This window comes from Camelus ferus, chromosome 13 (genome assembly GCF_009834535.1).
Source record: "Camelus ferus isolate YT-003-E chromosome 13, BCGSAC_Cfer_1.0, whole genome shotgun sequence".
Classification (NCBI taxonomy): Eukaryota; Metazoa; Chordata; class Mammalia; order Artiodactyla; family Camelidae; genus Camelus; species Camelus ferus.
Genome location: NC_045708.1, coordinates 22,420,363 through 22,436,562, shown reverse-complemented (window position 1 = coordinate 22,436,562; position 16,200 = coordinate 22,420,363). Strand labels below are relative to the sequence as shown.

At 41.3% G+C, this 16,200-nt stretch overlaps 1 protein-coding gene across 3 annotated transcripts in view; it reads right to left on the bottom strand.

Annotated features, from left to right (window-relative positions):
- Nucleotides 1-740: 740 nt before the first annotated feature.
- KHDRBS1 (KH RNA binding domain containing, signal transduction associated 1) overlaps nucleotides 741-16,200 on the bottom strand; it is a 33,641-nt gene continuing 18,181 nt past the window's right edge. The window contains exons 8-12 of one of the 3 annotated variants that reach the window (XR_004325486.1): nucleotides 15,956-16,014; nucleotides 13,366-13,558; nucleotides 10,698-10,757; nucleotides 5,938-6,052; nucleotides 741-1,895 (exon numbers count right to left, since the gene is read on the bottom strand). Coding sequence is in view for 1 of the 3 variants with exons in the window: in XM_032495790.1 (XP_032351681.1) it covers nucleotides 13,461-13,558; nucleotides 15,956-16,014 (157 nt within the window). In the remaining 2 variants the exon portion in view is untranslated. Of the gene's footprint in view, nucleotides 1,896-5,937; nucleotides 6,053-10,697; nucleotides 10,758-12,211; nucleotides 13,559-15,955; nucleotides 16,015-16,200 lie in introns of those variants that run through there. The other 2 variants (XR_004325485.1, XM_032495790.1) reach the window with 2 other exon arrangements.

The window sequence follows — 16,200 nt, the reverse complement described above, 5'->3', positions numbered from 1 at the left end:
CCATACAGTAGATTGGGATTACAATTCTACTTTTACAGAGTAAACAGGCCCAGAAAAATACACAGCAAGTGAGGGGCTAGGATTTGAATCCAGATCTGTTTGGCTCTGGCCCAGGGAGCTTTCTTGTAATTCCATGGCTGCCAAGTAGATACCCTGCATCTACGGATTGTGGGCAAAGCTTCCTAGGATCCTAGCAATGGCTTCTCAAATAATGACCCAGGCTTTGTACCTCCATCTTTCTATGAACAGGATACCATCTGATTCTGACTCCCCACCCCAAACTCCTCCTCTGCCTGCTGGACTGAAGCAGGTCCAATTGCTAGGTAAAGAATATGGCCACAAGATGAGGCCTAGGAGACCAAGAAGCTGGGGAAAATGAAACCCCAGTGGCCAATCCTGTACCGAGTCTCACTGCAAACATAGATTGACAAACACATCTCAGTTTGCCTGGGACTTTCCTGTTTTAGGACTGAAAAGTCCAACATCCCAGGAACCTCCTCAGTCCTGGGTAAACCTGGATGGCTTGTCACCCTAAGTAAGTCTCTCAAACACAGTGCTTTACTGTTTCAAAGTACTTGTGGCTGTTAAGAGGTACAAACAGGTCAAACACAGGGACTATGAAGCATGATAGCATCCTTTCTAAACCGTAGGCAAGTTATCCTCCTTGAGCCTCTGTTTCTTCATCTCTAAAATGAGTGTAATGGATTGAAGTTATTAAAGTGAAATAGTACATGCAATGCTTGACATTGTGCCTGGTACAACTGAGCATTCAATAAATTATTAGCTGTTATTTAATCAATAATGAAGATAAAAATGGGCTTAGAGGTTAAACAACTTGCCCAAAGTAAATCAACTGATTTCAAGGTCCCTTTCTTGCTAAGAATGAATCCGAAGCTCATTAGAATGCCTCAGGCACAGTTAAAATGCAGGCATGCTCTCTCCAAACTCAGCCCTTCCCCTCGTTCCTGTTAGGATAACTAACAAGAAGGCAGTGAAGGAAGAGTGCAGCATTCCTCTCGGAAGCTCAGGGTTAAAATCAGACTATGGCATAGGTCATAGGAAACCAGAAGTCTAGCAAAGGCTGACTTTCCAATTCTCTAAAAGAAAATGTTACAACAAATAGCCCAGTTTAGCTGGAAGCAGAGGGGAGCTAGACAGGGGAACTCTGGCTCTCTCCCAAAGCTGACAGAAGCTACCAGTGTGGGGCCATTCATCACTTGGCTGCTTTTATTGAGCTCCTTAGTGCCAGATGTTTGTTGGGGAAGGGATATAGTCCAGAGGTGAAGTGGAAAAAGCCCTACCCTACTCTTCAGGAGCTTTCTTGGACAAGGTTAGTAATCAACGACAAAGAGAGAACAGGCTCCGAGGTTAAACAACTTGCCCAAGTGCTGGGACCTTCTCACCTGGCTCTCAGCCTGTCACAGAGGCGGGGAGCAGCCTGTCTCTGGGAGCCCTCTGGACGTGTCCAAGGCTGGCACCACAACACACGTGTGGCAGGGTGGAAAACAGGAGGTGGCAGCAGCATGTTCCAGACAGTTCTGCTGGGGACTAAGGGGAAGCAGGCAAACTGGGACTGACATGGTAGGAGTTGCCAGTTTATTCACATCTAGGAGGCCACGCTGAGGATACTGTTAGTCCCCTTCAATTCTTTGAAGTCCTGAGCAAGTTTAACTGTTAGCATCACAGTCCCCTGCATCCCTAAGGACTCCATTCTGGGCCTAGAGCCTCTTTTAGGGGATCCTGGCTGGCTTTCTGTGGGTAAATCAGACAGATGGAGAGGTGGGGTGGGAAAGACTGCTGGTCTCCTCTCCAGGGTTTCTCTGTGCTCAGCAAATGCCCTCGGGCCAGCCTTGACACAGCAGGCAGCTCTCCTGGTTTCCGGAGTCCTCTGACGGCTGCAAAGACACAGGTAGAAAATTAAGAAGCATGAAGTCACCATATCAGGGGGGCATTCCAGCCTCCCATCTGGCCAGTCTGCCTCCCTTACAGTCTCCCCACCCCACAGCACCACTCCAGTTGTTTCATTCAGGATAGGGTTTCTAGGTACACAGAGGGGTAGAAAATAGAAGTCCACAGCCGATGGGCTCTCTTTTTGCTGCCAGTCAGGCAATGAAAATGGAGCCTCGCACCTCATACCTCTCATCCTTGGCCATGCCTGAGCTGAGTGGTAACGGCAGAATCAGCCAGGTCTTTGGGGCCTTTGGCTATATATAAGCTTTGGTGCCTCCAGCTACATCAAGGGAAAAATGACTTCTTCTCTCTCAGAGATGTGAAAAAGAGAAAGAGCTTTAAAAGCCTTTGGAAGAAAGGGAATGGGGAAATAGGCATCTTCTCATAGCTATTATTAGTACCTTAATCCTAGGCTCAGGGGTCCACCTCTTCTGGCCTTATGAGGGGTTCTCAGGGTTATCCACTGGAGAGACATATCCTAAGCATGGGGCACAGGCCAGGGCCCTAAATGGCACGATCATTCCCCGAATTGTTCAAGCCAGTAACTTGGGGCCTTTCCTTAGTATATCCCTCTTCTCCCACATCTAATCAATCACCAAATTAACAGTATAAGGTTCAGATTCCTACCTCACCTTGGACCTGCCCCAGTCCTATCCCCTGCCTAGAATGTGCCTCATGTCTTTTCCCTAAACCATCTCCCAAACCTTCTGCCTCAAGGAAAACCCAAGAGCTAGGGAAGCTCCTGTGGTATGCCTTCATCTATTCTTTTCTTTCATAGCACTTACCACAACTGAGATGATTTATACTATTTATGAGATTAATATGTTTAGTGTGTCTCCCCAAATACAATATAAGCTCCATGAGGTCAGGGACTGATTTTATCTTGTTCACTTGCCACTGACTCACCAGTGTCTAGCACATAGTAGATGTTTCAATTTATAACAATGAAAAAAAAATACATATATGGGGTCATTTATACTGATCTCTAGAGAGATGCTTATGAAGAATCTTATCAAAACATAAGGTATTTCTCCTTCTCAAAGGCAAGATGCAGAATTTGTTTCCTACATTCCAACCCCAGGGAATCTAAGGGATGGAGAGCAGCCATTTTGTACCTAAAGCTGTGCCATAAACAAAAAGCATGAAGGTGGCAGGAACCAGAAGACTGCAGAGAATTAGCTTGGTATCTAACCCCAAACTCTTCTATCCCAAAATCTTTATGTGCCTGCTGAAGAGACTGGCTATCTCGAGGTGGGCCAAGGTAGGCTCCAGAGGTTGACATGTAACACCTAATTCAGGCATCTTAATGCAGTATTAACATAAACTACCCAGATTTCCAGCAATGTGTTCTACTTTGGTGATTAACCTGGGCTGACAGTGTGAGGCTGTACCTCACACTGCCTGGAAACATCTCAAACGGGCTGTGTTCAGAAGTCCCCACAACCTTTCCCAATTTGATGTGGAAATGACAAGGTCTCCTTGAAGCAAAAAGCTCCCCAGGTCTAGGTGGGGAGAAGCACTATGATAGCTTGTGTACATGTCTGAGAACTCCTACCTGCCCACTTCCTGCCTAAGATGCAGTCAAAGACAATCAGCACAGCCTAAAGCTAAGGAGGAGTTGTACATCTACCGCTGAGAAGCTGCTATATTTGTAGTCAAGCAATGTCAAGAAGCTAACCTCCAGCAGCACAGTTATGAAACTCAAATCCCTTCCAAATACAAGGCTCCCTTCCTTTAGAAAAGAGAGCTACAGTTCGCAGAACACTGGGTAAGAACATATAACCAACCCCAGAGCTGTAACAGCTACTGAGTAGAAGACCTCCAGCCCAGGGGTTAGAAAATTGATTTTAGAGGCCAGTGAACATATCTGCTCCTCATCACCCACCCCATCCCCCAAGGGTTTGGTCTACTGCTTAAATGCAGCCTCCTTGGGAGCCCAGGGCCACAAAAGGACCAGGGTGCAGTGTCCACCATAAGTCTTTGCTCCTAAGGGGCTTACAAGGGAAGAAAAGAGCAAGTAGTCAGGCAGCGCACTGTACTTCCTCCCTTCCCCCCAAGCAGCTGCTGTCAGACAGCTGTACGCAGCATGTCTGCTCAAGGCTATTAAATATTCATGAGATGCTTGCTAGCTTTAAACATGCAATGACAATTCATCTGGAGAGCAAGAGGTACATGAGGGTCCAGAGAGAGAGAGAGGGAGGGCACAGAAGGATCCAGTTCTTTTAACTTCTGGAATCCAGAAACGAAGCCAGGGGCACCCATCCTGAATATCAAAGACAGGACATGACTTTCAGTGTCAGCTGATCTACTGGTGGCTGCTGTAGGTACACAGGAAAGACCAGGAGGCAGCTAAATGGGAGCAGAAAGACTTGGGTCTAAACTCCAGCTCGTGGACCCTGTGGTCATCTTAACCTGTGCATATCAGTTTTCCAGGATAATCCTTACTTCACAGAGTTGTTTATGAGAATTACGTGGGATGCTGCAATATGATACTCCTTGGAGAGTTAGCACAGAATTAAGAGCTTAAAATGGAGGCAGAGACTTCATTCATTCCAGACTGAGAGGGGTGAAGCAAAGCCTTGCTTAGTAATTCCTTATGAGCCAAGTTTCCATCAGTGGAGACTCACAGAGTTTTGGTCTCTAATTCACAGGGTAGGGGGAAGGGACAGGATATAGGAAGACACCCTCAACATATGGTGAAGGCCTAATATCCCACCCTCAAGTAGCCCAAATATCTCGGAGGAGAGATGCTTATTCTTTCTGAAAAAGGTTAAGAACCAAAAAGCCTTCAGGTAAGAGGGAGCAGAAGTCAGGCACAGGGTGGGGAAAACACCCCCTTCGCTCTTCCACAAAGAAGTAGTGCCACTTTATGGAAGGTGCATATCTCCTATGGCCCTTACTTCCCTAACTCCCCAGCACAAGGGCAACCCAAGTGTGTTCAAGTTGCTCCCCTGTTTAAGTCCTTAAGGCCAAATTCCTTGACTAACATTTAGCTTTTCAAAACTGGCACTAACATACGCTTCTTGCCTCTATTTATAGCTAACAAGTACTGGGTGCTTACTACATGTCATGGTGAATGTTTCACATGCATTAATTCACCCAATCTTCACAATGATGCTGTAAAATAAGTTATTATCCTCCCATTTTACAGATGATGGAACTGAGACTTGGAGAGGATAACTCACCTAAGGTTCCAAAGCTAGTTACACTACATAAAAATGTGTGCTAAACTGTGTAAAAAGGAATAGTAATAGCTACTTTACAGGTGGAGGACATAGTGCATGGAATATAGTAAAGAATAAATGTTAGAATTGATAAAAATGCAATAGTAGCTAAGTGACATTTTTTTCAGATTTTAACACTTCTGAAATCAGGATGCATCTTACATTCATATGAAAACAAACCATTGTGTTGGTTTAACTGGCAGTACTTTTTCTTCCATTGCAGTATTTAATGATGCATCTTAGAATAAACGGCCTCAATGTCAATGAAATATGGTGTTTTATCTTATAGAGGCAGCATGCTTTCAAAATAAACAATGGACTTCACTATACAAAAATGTCGACGTGCACTTCCTCCGCAACTTGCTATGCAACTCTGGTAAATCACTTCACTTCTCCTAGTATCAGCTGCTCATTTACAAAAACAGAGACACACCGTAGGCATTCAAATTAAGTTCTCTTCTCCCTTAGAGAGGCAAAGCTGCCTATTTTCTCTACGTCACTTTTTCTTTTTAAAAAAATGGGATCAAGCTCAATTAATGGGAATAGATAGAGAAGTGATAAAATGAGGGAAAATTAAAATGACTGCTTAATAGTAACTCTGCCAACAAACAGCAGCCTGTATAGGCTGGCACAAAAGATGAGAACACATCAAGAAAGAGGGAGCCCATGTGCTGCCTTAATGCGTTCTAACTCAAATGACCTTTGGGTGACACAGAGCTCCAGGGGTTTGAGGCCAGGGAAGGATTACTTAATTTTCATATACCTGGGCAAAACATCCACCACCACCACCTTTTTCCACCTTGTTCACTTGGCTGGGGAGCACTCTGCATATGTGTACGCAAGAAGCCTTATGGGTCCTAACTCTCAGGCTGCTGTTCCTGAAACAAAACATTGTGTGAGTCTGTTTCATCCTTGGTGGCTAGAAAGCCCTAGCAGCTGCTGGGAGAGAAAGCAAGAGCGGACAAACCCTAAGGCTATGTGAGTAACTGTCAAATCCCTAGGTAAGGAAGGGAGCTGGAGAGAGGACCAAAAGAGGCTGATGGTGCGAGAAGGGCGTGGGGGCGGGGCCCAGCCTCTGAGCATCTGGAGAACTATGTATGGCCAGGCATGACAGCTCCAACAGCCTCATTACCACTTTAGCAGCCTGCACTATAATACACAGGGTACAGACATGATTTGGAGTCACCCATATCTCTTAGTGATACCAAAATAATCCAATCAGCTATTATTTATTATTGAGTAGCTACTATATGCCAAAAATTATACTGATCACTTTAAGTAATACCAACTTCAAAGGGCAATAGATCTATACATCTATGGTCAAATGACTTTCAACCAGGGTGCCAAGGTCATTCAATGGGAAAGAACAGTCTTTGCAATAAATGGTGCTGAGACAATTGGATATGCACATGCAAAAGAATGAATATGAACGCCTCACCTCATACCATATGCAAAAGTTAATGCAAAATGGATCAAATACCTACACATAAGAATTAAAAGTTTGGAAGGAAAAAGGTATAAAGCTCAGGACCTTGAATGAGACAATGACTTCTTATGAGACTATGACATCAAAAGCACAAACAACAAAAGAAAATAAGAGTTAAATTGGACTTCATCTAAATGAAAAACTTGTGTTTCAAAGAAAATAAAGACATCTCACAAAATGGGAGAAAATATCTGCAAATTACATCTGATAAGGGCCAAGCATCAAAACATATAAAGAACTCATAATTCAGTAATAAAAAGACAAATCTGATTTAAAAATTGACAAAAGATTTAAACAAATTTTTCTCTAAAGAAAATATACAAATGGTGGATAAGCACAAGAAAAGATGCTCAAAAGTGCTAGTCATTAGGGAAATGCAAATCAAAACCACAACGGGATACCAATTCACACACAGGATGGCTATAATAAACAAAAAGAAAATAACAAGTGCTGGAGAGGATATGGAGAAATTAAAAACCACATACATTGCTGGTGGGAACTGTGCATCCTCTGTGTAAAACAGTTCGGCAGTCCCTCAAAAAATTAAACACAGTTACTGCATAACCTAGCAATTCCTCTCCTAGGTATATATCCAAGATGTCCACACAAACACATGCACATGAATGTTCATAGCAGTATTATTCACATTAGCCAAAAGTTGGAAACAACTCAAATGTCTGTCAGGGGGTAAATGGCTAAATAAAATGTGGTATATGCATACAATGAGATAGTATTTGACAATAAAAGGGATACTGACAACATGCTACAATGTGGATGAAGCTCAAAAACATTATGCTAAGTGAAAGAAGCCAGTCATAAAAGATTATAATTGTATAATTCCATTTAATGAAGTGTCCAGAATAGGCAAGTTGGTAAGAGACAGAAAGCAGATTCATAGTTGCTTAGAGCTGGAAAGGATAAGTGGATTGTGGGGAGATGGCTTAATGGGTATGGGATTTCCTTCTGGGGTGAAAAAGACGTTCTAAAATTGACTGTGGTGATGACTACACAATTCTACATATTGAAAACCAGTGAGCTGTGCACTTTAAATGGGTGAGCAGTATGGTGTATGAATTGTATCTCAATAATCCTAACATGTCTTTTAATTTGTATTAATAGAAGCTAACCAGAAGCTGCAAACGGGCAGGCTATGGGCAGCATTTGGCTTGCAGCAGATGTTTTACAGGGAATGACACAAATCTGAGCAAACATTCAAGAACGGGTAGTATACAAAATCCAAATTTCTAGTTCTTCTTGAAAATCAGCTCTAGCAAGTCTAACTAGTAACATGTAGAGCTGGGAAAGAAACATGAATGAAAACAATTTTCACAAGGACCTACTATATACAGGGAACTATTCAGTATATTGTAACAACCTATAATGGAAAAGAATCTGAAAAAATATACACAGACATACACACACATATACATATTAAAAACTGAATAACTTTGCTGTATACTTGAAACTAACACAACATTGGAAATCAACTATATTACAATTAAGAAAAAAAAAAAGACCTTCAAATACTTGAAAGGATACTCCTTCAGGGGTCCAAAGTAGAATCAGTATAAGTTACTAAAGTGACCTGTTCAAAATGAGGGAAAACTTCTAATACTTGGAGCTGTCTTAAATGAAATGGGCTGCTCTGGGAAGTAGCATGTTTCCTATCACTAGTATGAAGTACTGATACATACTATATAACATGCATGAACCTTGAAAATATTATGCAAAGTCAAAGAAGCCAACCACAAAAGGCACATATTATACAATTCCATTTATATGGGATGTCCAGAATAGGGAAATCCATAGAAACAGAAAGATTAGTGGGAGAGAGGAGAACTGGGAGTGACTACTACATAAGAAATTCCGTTTGGAGTAATGGAAATTTTCTGGAATTGAATAGTGATAATGGTCACACAGCATTGTGAACATTCTAATAACCACTGAACTGTGTACTTTAAAATGATTAAAATGGTAAACTTTGTTACATGAATTTTATCTCAGTTAAAAAAGAAAAAAGGAGGGGAGGGTATAGCTCAAGCGGTAGAGTGCATACTTAGCATGCATGAGGTCCTGGGTCCAATCTCCAGTACCTCCTCGAAGAATAAATCAATGAATAAACCTAAATACCTCCCCCAACCTAAGAGAGGACCAAACGAGATACTCTTTATTAACTGCTTAGGATTTTATGGTGCACATGGTGATAAATGTGAGCTATTATCATCAACTCTATTTGATGATAAAGAAATGAGATACAGAGAGAGGGTAAGGATTTTGTCAAAACAAAGACAAAGGTTATGATGACGCAGAGCCAGGACAGGTCCCCAATCTTGCCTGGCTCTAAAGCTTATAGAACTGTTAAAAAAAAAAAAAAAAACACCTCATAGGTAGTGACAGAAAGCTATAGAAAACATTGGGACCAACTGACTAAGCTACACACCCAGAATAGGGATGTGGGTCTGCCAACAATGGAACCTGCCTTTTTAAGCACTAATTACAGGCCAAATGAAGAAAGAAGTTTCTCCCAAATTCTGCTCTTAAGACTACCCTAGGAAGAGTGGAGACTAAATTCTTTGCCTTCAGGGACTTTCCCCTAAAATTTCCTAGGCATTCGTGTGACCAGTATCAAACTTAGGACTTCTTGGATGCCCAGGACCATGCTCAATACCATGGCCCTCCTTAAAGGCTCCAGATCTCAGAGGCTCCTGGCTGAGAGGCAGGTTTGGAAGAAATGATCTCCAAGAAGGCAAATTTCACTGTCAAAGGCTACCATACCTTTGACCTACTTAGTTGGATCCTTTCTCCTCACTGCCCTCACATCCCTGACAACTTACTAAGGGGCAGAAGAAAAATCATCCAATTAGTTCCTTGATGGTTTCAAGCAACAGGAAGATTCACTCAGTTGTCAGAACCCCCAAATACCTAAACAGGGAGCTAAACTTTCTTAGGGAAAGAACACTAATATTTACTACATATAGGGCATGGACTTGGTTGGCTTTATATATATTTGAACTCCTTCAGTTCCCCAACCACTGTAAGGTATACATTGTCACTATCTTCCTTCCCAGATGTGGAAATAAGTAATGTTTTAGGTCACTGAACAAAAGCTCATAGATTCAACTCCAGGTTTGTTAGGTTCCACGTTCTTCTACTATACCACAGTGTCCCTAACCAGGGGTCTCTTCAGTGTGAGAAATACCCCTTTCTCAGATTAAAAGAAGTATAGTATGAGAGTTAAGATGTTAAATTCTGGCAACACATAAATTTGGGCCTGATTACTAGCCATACTAATTATGTGACCCTGGGAAGTCACTTAACCTCATTAAGTCTCAGTTACCTCTGTAAAATATGAGCATTAGTGAATAATTATTTTTTGGTTGTTCAGTATCTGTTTCCCTTTCCTAACAACACCCTGACTTCCTTTTGAGGAATTAGTTTTTTCTTACTGCATACTGGTAAAGTACAGACATGTGACTCAGGCTATTCCAGTCTGACACTGTCTGCCTCCCTAGAACTTGAATCTTGAGTAGAGGGAGAAAGAAACCAAACATGGCTAGAGTTCACTTATTTTAGCAATGAACCCAAGCAATGAATCCCAACTTAAGGACCATTCCTGTGGTCTACCACTGCTGTCCCACTTCACTGCACCCACTCCAGTTTCCCAAGCCAGATTTTTTAGCCTTCACACTAAATCTGTGGGCCCCTAACATCTTTCTGACAAACTCCCTTTTATTTACATTAGCCAGTCACTTTGGTGCTTATAACCAAGGAACTCCAAATGCAACACCACCTTATCAGGTTATTGACAGAACAAAATTGAATTTAATACATGTTAAGTTGACATTATCTGGTCATTACAAGTAAATTCAATATGGACTGCAAACTAACATAAAAGCACGGTCATGTTGTAAATATGGTACAAAGTGCAAACAAGCAAGATTTGCCCACTGATCACCTTCCAGGCCAGCTCCTGCCAAAACCATTTTACAACTAGGATAAAAGTTCCATATCCTTAATAGAAAGCCACCTTAACATACCTGACAGGGGTCTTCACTACCCATTCTACTCCAGGAAATGCCTCAGGAGTTTTCAATCACCTGAAAATGGAGAAGTAAGAGATCAGTCTTTTGAAGAGGAAGTTTTAAAGACATACAAAATAAAAGGTAGAGATCCTGCATGCAGTTTACACATTACAGGAGAGAAACATGCAACTTTAAAGAAATTTTAAGTAACATTTCATTGTGAATATCAATATGGGGACCTATAGGGGCTCATCCTTATACATTTTAAAACAGCTGAGCAGAAAGCTTTACTTTGGGGAGCAGCAGGTCTAAACTACAGTCATTGAAATTTTACAATGTGTCATTTAAGATGTCAGACTTTGTGCCCAGGTTACATTACAGTTCACTTGTGATGGGCAGGATTATTAAGAGTTATGGCTAATTTATGTGGCAGCATATGGTTTTTCTTTTTACAGCTATTTTTATTAAACAAGTTTTGCAAAGTTTTAACATTAAAATTAACAGCTAAAGAATTGTTTATGCAAGTTGCTGTCACAGTTTATGTAAAAGAGAAATATGTGCTATTAAAATCAGACATTTAGGTTACCTTTGGTTTTTTGCGATGCATGTTAGCTTTACACATCCTGATTCTCTTGCGATAATTTTCCTTTAAAAAGGGGGGTATAGAGTGATCTCTTTTCATCAAAACAAGACATAATGCCCTGAAAGCTGACTTCAAACCATGGTTGAAAATTCAGTTATTTACACTTTATCACAATCTACAAATACATTTTTTTGTTGGTGTGTTTTAAAAAGAAAAAAAAAAAATGTCCATCATGCACTGCTGCAGGCAGCTTGGCATTTCATACAAGAGGATTTTTCACCCCCGAGCAGTTTAGGTGGCTCCCTTAGGGAAGGCATGAGAACCCTGATAATTAACATAGAGGAGTGGAAACAGGGTCAACCAATTCCATCATTTCCTCTCTTGGTCTCTCAGGAGGGAGGTTCAGAGCCAGGCTATCATGCCAGATCCTGCCCCAGCCCAGCTGATTGATTAAAAGCATTTCTGGGATTGGAAGGGAAACCCTTAAAGGCACCCAGGGTCTGCTGAATTGTCATATCTAAAGGCAAGTGCTATCCCTTTCCAAACTCACAGAGATTATTTGGTGTCACTCTTAGGGCCACCTAGGGACTCTACAGAAGGTGCAAACTAGGGTGGCTGGTACTTTAAATATTAAGGCCTGTATGGAAACCAATTCAAGTTTCAGCTTAGTTAGATTTTTCTCTCCAGAAATTAGAACTTGTGATAAGAACTGGATAAAACTGCTTTAACAACTTCCAGGGGGTGAAAAAGCTTTGGTTATTTTTAAACTAAAACTTAACAACTCATAAACTTTTTTTTGGTAAACTTAAAATAAAATCCCCCCCACCACTTTTAAGAATGTCTCCAACTTTTAACAAGCCCATTAACTTTAGAGTTAATTTAAGTTTATTTGAAAGAGAAAACTATTTTATTGTCCACCCAAAAAAAAAAATGACAATTCATCACATTTACTTTGATTAAAAAAGGACTAAACTTTATTGACAAACTGCTGCAGACATTTTGACATAGGTTTAAGCTACCTATTTAGGCAGACTTAACACATGTAGCATTTAATCTTCCAAGAACAAAATGGGAGGACGGTACAAATCCAACTAGGACTTTAACTTATGTACAAAGTGGATTTTGATTCCTTTTTCATTCAGCTGCAGTGTCCCTTTTTATATCATGCTAGTGTTGAGACATACTTGACTAACTACCTTGGGAACAGTTCAATATTGACAACTGTCAACTTAGGAACATCATCAGCTTTTGGCCCCAGTGTCCAACGAGCTTTTCATGGAGTGTAGAATCTCAGATGGACAAAATACTTTGTCTTTTTAAATACTGAAATTTTAATTATTAGTACTATTGCTGAAAGGTTGTTTGTGACTAAAAAGTTCTGCATCAAATTCAATTCAGGTGGCCAGCCCCTCTCCCCAAATCAACCTGTTCAAAACCTACTTCCCACTAAGTATCTCTCAACACTGTATGTCTGGGGCTAGATTTCAAAACCCACATAATGAAAAAGTCAGTTTTACAAACCTAATTTTGTTGTTGTTTTTTATATCAATTAACGTTAAAAATTGCATCAACTATTTAATTCATGAGGATCTTTCATATTAAAATTTAACCTTAAGATTCAACCGCCATGTGCTTTTAAAGGAAATGTTTTTAGAGACGTCTGAGCTCACTTTTACATGATGGCACCTACTGCCGTTAACATTTGTGATTTTAAATCTTATACAGCCCTGAATTTTGAAATGTAGCCTAGTTTGGGATTCTGCAACTACAACTTTACGGGATGCCTCAAATCAAAACTAAGAGAAAGTTAACAAGCCTTAAGTTCAGAACCTTTAAGCAAGCAATGTCACTTTTGAAACTAACAGGTTTTGTGGTTTTTTTTTTTTTACTCAACTTTTTTTATTATAAAAGGTACATTTCTGTTTATATTTAAACAACAAAGAAAAAAAGCATCTACACACTTAAAAAATTAATTCGATATTCCTAAATCTATTTTAACTCATTTTAAAATACTACATACAGAAGCCAGAATGCAGAGTTAAGAATGGAGTAAGGTGGGGAGAAGAAAGGGACCACGAAGAAAAACACTTAGACAATTACTTGTCTGTTGTGGGTAAAGCAACAGGAATCCTGGGAGATACAAGAAATCAGTAACAACTTTGCTCATAACTGATATTTTCCCCTCATGTTTGTTTTTAATAACGTCCATATGGGTGTTCTCTGTATGCTCCCTTCACTGGCCTAGCTGGAGGGGCCTTCAGCGACGGCCTGGTCCCATTCCAGTCATCTTGGCCTGTGGGGAAAGCAAGAACAGTTTATAAACCTTGTGCCAAGAGCATTTTGGGGTGGGCAGGAGTAGGTCACCTGGTAAAGATTACCAAAAAAACCTGCTTTGCTTCCAATGTCTTGCCACCTTTCACTCTGCTTGGCCTCTCTAAGCAGCTTAGGCAATTTCCCAACTGTGGGGCAGTTTTGGGTGGACAGACAGAAGGATACAGTTCAGGAAGGGCTTGGAGTGATGTGCAGGAAAGACGTTCTCCACAGGCAACATGATCTATACATCAGCCCCCAAACCTGGATAAACACCTTGCTTGAGACAGTGAGGAAAATCAATCTTTTTGGGTCTGCGATGCCCTTTCCTGTTTCCAAAGCAATTTGGCAGTGACAACTTCTGAAAGTCTTTCAGATTGGAAGCAGGCAGCTCCCTTTTCATGCAACAGCAAGTCAGATTTCCCTGTGGAGAAGTGTCCTCTGGCTCCCTGGGAAGAGCAAGCAAGGGCAGTATTTCAAGAGCCTTCCACCAACAGAGCTGATCCACCACTCTGGCAGTGGGAAGTATAATCAAATGCGTTAACAGCACTCATTAGGAGAATTCATGATCTCCTCTTTTACATCAATAGTCCAGGGAAGTCAGACAACATGAGTGACATCCTCAAATGATTTTTCTTTTTAACAGAGAAAAGCCTACAGGAGACGAACACTTACTCCTAGAGCTGATGTCTCATGAACACGAGTTGTGTTTAGAAGCCTTCTCGTCCCACTCACCCCTAGCCTTTACCCAAGCCAGTACTGCTTTAGCTACTTGCATTCACACGGGGGAGGATATAGCTCAAGTGGTAGAGCACATGCTTAGCATACACTAGGTTCTGGGTTCAATCCCCAGCGCCTCCTCTAAAAATAAATAAATATGTAAACCTAATTTACCTCCCCTCCCCGCCAAAAACCAAACAATACTTGCATTCACAAACATCTGCTTCCACCACTACAGGTCTAAAACCCCTACATGGATGTAAAGTTGCACAAAAGCCAATCTAAGCCTGTTTATACCGCTAGTATAATAGATATGTCCATCACTTTCCAAGTGGCTTCTGGGTACCAACAAGACAGTTTACTTTTCTAATTCTGTTTATAAAGGCAGAAATCAGAACAGATTAACCATGGCAACATCATACCAAGAACATGAGGAGCAGCCTGCCTGTTTCAGTGCAGTCTCTTCTCCAGCAAAACAGAAATGTAATTTAGTCAAACACATACAGAGGACCCATTGTGCTGCCTCACTGACGGAGGGAAATAACCCAGGGCAATCATACTACCCTTCTAAATAGTGGCATATGAGCAGAGCAGTGCGGTGTTACTGATGGGAACTGTCCAGTACTATTTAGCTAGAGCTGGTAAAAACTGTTTCCCTGGGCAAGCAGCTGACTGGCTACTATATACTATGCTGAGGAGTTCTGTGGGAAGCCCTAAGAGGCTTCTCCTTTTCAGTTAGGGGTAAGGGGGACTGTCAACTAGTAACTAGTATCTTAAGATAAATTTTCAACTGCTAGGCCCTTGTCAAGGACTGGGGACTTCCCTCAGGTATGCTAGAAACACCTCACATTAAAAAGGCTGCTCTCTCTGTGTCTACCGCCACATGGCACTCCCTCTGGGGCCCATTAACACGGGGCCGTAACTGGCTCTTGTAATACTCTTGAGCAATGTGTTTTCAACCAAATCTCAGGGAAGGCAGCTTGGTTGTGTTGCCACTCTGGCATCTATAGTTCTCCTGGGGTCAAGGACTGAGTTGAGATGTCTCCATGACAATAAGGAGCCTGGTGCCAGTACTGCCCTGAATTGGCTCCAGCCCCCATAGTTTCTAATCTAACCAGCACTGTTCTTGACCCCAACCTGCTCTTGCCATCTAGGTCTCTTTCAGCTAGCATTTCCTCTACTCTGAGATTCTTTATGATGAGATCCAAAATTGTTTTTAAAAAAGAGGTTGGGCAGAAGTGCTGGATGATTAAATTCTTAGTATCCAACAATGTGGCCTAGGTATCAGTAGCAAAGGCCCAGCAACATAACCCAGGCCTAGTTACCTTCCAGCCTAAAGTAGGAAAAAATCAAAATCAGCTTAAAAGCTTACTGCTCCAAGCAGGCCAAGATGGACCTGAGCCCTAGATTAGGACATCTGCTTAGCCTTCCAAGAGCAATAGCACACCTATCTTATTTCAACAGTCCCTCTTTCTACTGCACACCACACAATTTAAGTAAGAGCAGGACTCCTACTGTGACATCTATCAACACACTGGCCTTCTTCTATCAGAGGTTTCTCTTTGGATGTGTGACTATCTGATCCCCAATAATCCAGTCACCAGCATTCTCCTTGGCACATACTTGCATATTTTGTCCCACCACAGAAATAAAGACATACCATATGCTTCATAAGAATCTTGAACCTCCCCATGTCCATAGTCATAATATTCTGAGTCCCTGAAAGCCAAAGACAGAATGTTAGAGCTATACAGTAACTATGTTTCAGTTTCATCTTTCTCCCAAAAACTTTCATATTTTAGTCATTTTACTGTGTGTATAATTTAAAAAAAATGCTCATTTTACCCCATCTCCAAACCACAAAATATTTCCAAAATATGTATACACTAGGTACTCAAAAAAGTT